This window comes from Triticum urartu, chromosome 4A, assembly GCF_056163025.1.
Source record: "Triticum urartu cultivar PI428250 chromosome 4A, HENAU_Tu73, whole genome shotgun sequence".
Lineage (NCBI taxonomy): Eukaryota > Viridiplantae > Streptophyta > Magnoliopsida > Poales > Poaceae > Triticum > Triticum urartu.
The window spans coordinates 563,033,554-563,039,335 of NC_141876.1; the positions used below are offsets into that span (position 1 = coordinate 563,033,554).

Here is a 5,782-nt window from a genome sequence, read left to right on the forward strand (position 1 = left end):
CCACACGGTTGGCTGTACGACGAGAGACATGGCGGCAATGCTGGTGTTTCTCCTTGGCTGCGTGGGAGCGAGGTGGCGCGGATCCTGGCGGTGGCGGTGTGTCGGCAATGATATCTCCCATATCATGGTGTGGAGGCTTGTTTTGGTGGCGGTGGACCGGTACCGTGGTATCCCGGGTGGCCCGCGTGAGACTCCATGTGAAGGCTCCGTGTTTCGGCGCCGGCGACCATGATACATGTGTGTGTCATGTCCCTCTTGGGGGCGTTGTTGTGCCCCCCTCTCCGTGTTAGAGCTTTGGGTGAAAACTCTTGACCGTCCTTCAGTCGCGGCGGCGACGGCATGAAGCTCATGTACCCTTCGGTCGCGTCCCTTTGGCATCGGCGGGCGAGCTTGGATCCTATCTCGGGGCTACTTTAGCTCTGGTTTGGGGCAGCCTTGACGGCTTCCTATCCTTTGCACGTGACGTTGTTGACATCACTCTCGGTCCTCGTTGTCTGCAAGCAGGATCAGCGCTCTGCTGAAGAGAGAGGGCAGGGGGTCTTCTTCGGCGACAACTTGGTGTGCGTGGTACATTGATGTCTGGTGGTCTTCCTTCCGATTAGTACCCTCAGGTGCTTCTTGATAGGGTGTGGCCACTCTCGCCAGTGGCGGAGCCAGAAAAATTCTCCCAGGGACAAGTGCTCTTAAAACTGATCGGGGAGGGTCAAACCACTGGAAAAATGTACTTTACAGCAAATCATCACTAATTTTGCTCTATTCATTAGCAATTATGCAGCAAATCTATGATGTTAGGGGGCCTAGGGCCCTGTTAGTCCCCTATGCCACCACTGACTCTTGTAATCTTGTTTTATTTTAATCTGCTTTGTAAGAGGACTCCTCACCTTGTATCGGTTCGGCCGTGTTGCTTTGTATATAAAACGAGATGAAAGCCTTTTTTGGGTTAAGACTCAGGAGCCTCTTTTCATGGTTTTGGTCCACACAATGTGTGTTGGCACACATTTCTAGACTTTCATTTGAGAGAATTTTTACACTTGAAACTTACTTTTTTCGGTTTCTACATAAAAATAGGTGCTTCTTTCTATCTACAGATAAAAGCAGCCGAGCTCGGGAGCAGAAGCGCCGCATTCCCTGTAATTACAGATATTCCGTATGGCTTATCGTCAAGGCAGGAGACAACAACGTTTCTCTTTGATTATCTCTTGTTGCCACATCAGGTTCTCAAGTTGCTACCACATGGCAGACGTGATAAGCGACCCAGTTTTCCTATGCGAAAAAAAGGTTCTCAAGTTGCTGCAAAGCATCCACCCACCGGCATCGGCCAACAGTATTTGAAAAAAGGGACTCATCACCCGAAAAGTGGCTGCAGAGGCCGAGCTCCACTGAGCTCTATAGATATTTCTCAGTTAAAATACCTTTCTCATAACTCAAAAAAATCTGAAAAAATGTTTTCATGTAGACATATACTTGAAGTATACGTGTACAAATTTTCATAAACATATGTATTCATAAGTCATGTATATAAAAAAGACAAAATACACAGATTGAAATAGGCTTTTTCTTTGTTGTATTTGTGTCAGATATTTATCTTTTTTGTGTAGCATGCAAATGATCAAATTAGTTACTGAAAATTTGTACATACTTAAAGAATATGCATATGTATTTGTACAAAAAAATTGGCATTTTTTGAAACTTTTAAATATATTTTGATTTTTTTTTTTTGCAAAACAAGCTCCATGGAGCCTGGTCTTTGCAATGCCACATTCACTCATCACCACCGAAACAGCTGCAGCAGCGCACGGAGTCGTCAAACAAAACAAGCAAACGGCACCCAGTAATAAACAAACAAAACCGGCGACGGAGAGGCTTATCCGAACCAAGCAAAGCAATCAACACGCAGCGAGAGCTATCCTATATAATACGCACCCCACGGCCAAAGATCCATCCAACCCCATTTCACAGCATCCATCCATTCCAGAGCAATAACAGCTTCCTGACTTCCCATCTCATCGAGTGTTTTTCGATCGGTTGCCAATGGCGGACATAGCGATGCTGGTGGCCGACGAGGCGTTCGAGAAGAGGCTGCAGCGAGGGGCGCCCTTCGCCGGCGCCGGCGAGGAGGCGTCCAAGGGACGGGAGAACTTCGGGGCCGTGACCAAGGTGTGGGGCTCCTGGGCGTCGGAGGTCAAGGTGCGCGTCGCGCTGCTCGTCAAGGCCGACCTGGTGGCCGAGCCCAAGACCCCGGTCGCCCTGGCAGCCTTCGACGGCTTCTTCTCTGCTTGATGAGTGTGAATTAATTCGGAGGAGTTTACCGTGTGGAGTACCTCTCCCCCTTAAACCAGTGTCATGGAACTCCGATTTGTACATAACCGTGTGCTTTACTGATTTGCAACAAAGAGAAGTACACTTTTTGAACGGCAACTATGTGTTTTGACATTTCGGGGCTGTTTGGTTTAAGCCCCAACTAGCCCCATCAAAATTTTGCTATGATCAATGTAAGGGCATGACCAAATTTTTGGCAAGTCCTTGTTGTTTGGTTTGTAGCCATTGTACCATCCCCCAAAACTGTCAAAATAGTCCTTTGTGTGGTTTGCAACCAATTATATCGTGATGGTACAAACATATATTTTTTGCGAAATTAATACTCTTTTCGTCCCAAAATAAGTATCTTGACCTAAGATACTTATTTTGGGACAGAGGGAGTAATTTATATATATTAAAATTAAGATGTAGTTTCCTATAAAAAATTGTAAGAGGCATCCAACAAGAAAAACAAAAACAAAAAAAGGCACGTGATTGTTGTAGCCTGCACTTTGTATGCGAAGAGAGCTGCGTGCGTTTGCTAATCGCCAAAGGACCCACCGATTAATTACTAGCTAATGCAGTTGTAAGTGGCAAGTTTGGAGTAGTTGTTGCGTACTTGCGTGCGACGCCAAAACATTGGCGAAGCTTTTCCGCGCCGGCGGAAATTACACGGGCGGACCACGGGCGCTCGGGGCGAGCCAAATTTTGGCAGCGATCCAAACTACCACCAAATATTGTTGGCTAGCCAATATTTTGGTAGGGTCGACATTGGTTGTAATCCAAACAGTCTTTTTGTTTTTGAAATTGGGTGTTACTGCTATGTAGCGCTGGCCGACCGTCCGAAAACCCAAACCGATGACCTCCGGACCCGTCCAGTCGCAGGTCCCATGCACGGTCACGATTCGTACGACTCAGTTGTTTAATTGCTAACCGTCCGTATGCTCCTCCATTGGCGGCCATGACAGCCTCAACCCGTCTCCGCAGCAGCACCACTTCCCCCTGGCTGGCAGCGGAGCGCCCCGCCACCGTCGATGGCAGGTGGGAGGCGCCGACGGGGTTTGCGGTCATTCTCCTTCTAAAGAGAAAATCAAATCTATGCTGACTGGCGGTGATGTAGAGTTTGGGGTTCTCGGATGCCGGAGTGGTGGCCTCGGAAGGTGAGGCCACACGGTTGGCTGTACGACGACAGATATGGCGGCAGTGACGGTGTTTTTCGTTGGCTGCGTGGGCAGCGACAAGCGAGGTGGCGCGGATCCTGCCGGTGGCGGTGCATCGGCAATGCCATCTCCCATATCATGGTGTGGAGGCTTGTTTTGGTGGCGGTGGAGCCAGGACCGTGGTATCCTGGGTGCCCCGCGTGAGACTCCACGCGAAAGCTCTGTGGTTCAGCGCCGGCGACGATGATGCATATGTGTGTCGTGTCCTTCTTGGGACGTTGTTGCCCCCCCCCCCCCTATCCGTGTCAGAGATTTGGGTGAAAACCCTTGACCGTCCTTCAGTCGCGGTAGCGACGACATGAAGCTCATGTACCTTTCAGTCGCGTCCCTTTAGCATTGGCGGGCGAGCTTGGATCCTATCTCGGGTCTACTTTAGCTCTGGTTTGGGGTAGTCTTGACGGCTTCCTATCCTTTGCACGTGATGTTGTTGACATCACTCTTGGTCCTCGTTGTCTGTAAGCCGGATCGGCGCTCTGCCAAGAGAGATGGCAGGGGGTCTTCTTCGGCGACAACTTGATGTGCGTGGTATATTAATGTCTGGTGGTTTCTTTTGGAGGTGCGGTCTTCCTTCCGGTTAGTACCATCAGGTGCTTCTTGATAGGGTGTGGCCACTCTCGTCAGTGGCGGAGCCAGAAAAATTCTACCAGGGGCAAGTGCTCTTAAAGTTGATTGGGGAAGGTCAAACCACTGAAAAAATGATTTTTTACCAGCAAATCATCACTAATTTTGCTCTATTCATTAGGAATTATGTAGCAAATCCATGATGTTAGGGGGGCTAGGGCCCTGTCTCGGCCATTGACTCTTGTAATTTTATTTATCTTTAATCTGCTTTGTAAGAGAACTCCTCACCTCGTATCGGTTCGGCCGTGTTGCTTTGTATATAAAACTGGATGAAAGCCAATTTTTATGTTAAGACTCAAAGCCTTTTTTCATGGTTTTGGTCGATACAGTGTGTTTTGGCACACGTTTCTAGATTTTCATTTGAGAGAATTTTTACACTTGGAACTTACCTTTCTCAGTGTCTACATAAAAGTAGGTACTTCTACAGATAAAAGCAGCCTGTAATTACAGACACTCAGTATGGCTTATCGTCAAGGCAGGAGACAACAACATTTCTCTTTGATTATCTCTTGTTGCTACGTCAGGTTCTCATGTTGCTACCACATGGCAGACGTGATAGGAGACACAAATTTTGGTATAAAGAGGAAAGTTCTCAGGTTGCTCCAAAGCATCCACCCACCGGCCAACGGGATTTGATTGAAAAAGGGAACTCACCACCAAAACAGCTGCAGCAGCGCGCGGAGTCGTCAAACAAAACAAGCAAACGGCACCCAGTAATATACAAAACCGGCGACCGATCACCCACAACGGAGAGGCTTATCCGAACCAAGCAAAGCCAAGTAAAGCAATCAACACGCAGCGAGAGCCATCCTATATAATACGCACCCCGCGGCCATAGATACATCCATCCCCATTTCACAGCATCTATTCCAGAGCAACAGCAGTTTCCATCATATCCGAGTGTTGATCGATCGGTACTTCGGTAGCCAATGGCGGACATAGCGATGCTGGTGGCCGATGAGGCGTTCGAGAAGAGGCTGCAGCGAGGGGCGCCCTTCGCCGGCGCCGGCGATGAGGCGTCCAAGGGCAGGGAGAACTTCCGGGCCGTGACCAAGGTGTGTGGCTCATGGGCGTCGGGGGTCAAGGTGCGCGTCGCGCTGCTCGTCAAGGCCGACCTGGTGGCCGAGCCCAAGACCCCGGTCGCCATGGCAGCCTTCGACGGCTTCTTCTCTGCTTAATTAGTCATCTTTTTCTTTCTGAAATGGAGTTAATTTCGAAGAGTTTTACCTGTATCTCCCCCCCCCCCCCCCCCTCCTCCCCTGAGTCAATTGCAGTATTGACTTGTCACCTGTACATAACCATGAGGTAGTTTACTGATTTACAAAGAGGAAGCACTAGCTTATATTTGTACTGCACTTATCCCTGAATCGGAGCATTTTTACTGTTTAATTTGCCTTCGAAATTTAGTCCAAAGTCCAAACAAACGAACAACAAGACAATCGACACCGCGATTGCTCAGCAGCTGATTTTTTTTTTCAACGACGCAAGTGAGCCGCATGTACTTCATTAGGGAACAGAACGGAACAAGTTATATGGTACAGGGCAACAGGCCGATCTAGGGCCAACCGAAACAACTGCAAACTGAAAGAGAAGGAACCGGAAGCTAAACGGCCACCAAAACCAAGGCCATACCCAACCCGAAC

The 5,782-nt window shown here is 48.8% G+C and overlaps 2 protein-coding genes across 2 annotated transcripts; both read left to right on the plus strand.

Annotated features, from left to right (window-relative positions):
- Positions 1–1,900: 1,900 nt before the first annotated feature.
- Positions 1,901–2,412, plus strand: LOC125531790 (uncharacterized). The gene has a single exon (XM_048696053.2). The coding sequence runs from the start codon at positions 2,032–2,034 to the stop codon at positions 2,278–2,280; it is 249 nt and encodes an 82-aa protein (XP_048552010.1). The 5' UTR covers positions 1,901–2,031; the 3' UTR covers positions 2,281–2,412.
- A 2,541-nt stretch (positions 2,413–4,953) lies between these two features.
- Positions 4,954–5,496, plus strand: LOC125531791 (uncharacterized). Its single transcript, XM_048696054.2, has one exon. It carries the CDS (start codon positions 5,069–5,071, stop codon positions 5,315–5,317), a length of 249 nt encoding a protein of 82 aa, XP_048552011.1. The 5' UTR covers positions 4,954–5,068; the 3' UTR covers positions 5,318–5,496.
- Positions 5,497–5,782: the final 286 nt, after the last annotated feature.

Bases quoted from the DNA above. Each gene is read 5' to 3' on its own strand.
- LOC125531790 (XM_048696053.2), top strand. From the start codon at position 2,032: ATGGCGGACATAGCGATGCTGGTGGCCGACGAGGCGTTCGAGAAGAGG.
- LOC125531791 (XM_048696054.2), top strand. From the start codon at position 5,069: ATGGCGGACATAGCGATGCTGGTGGCCGATGAGGCGTTCGAGAAGAGG.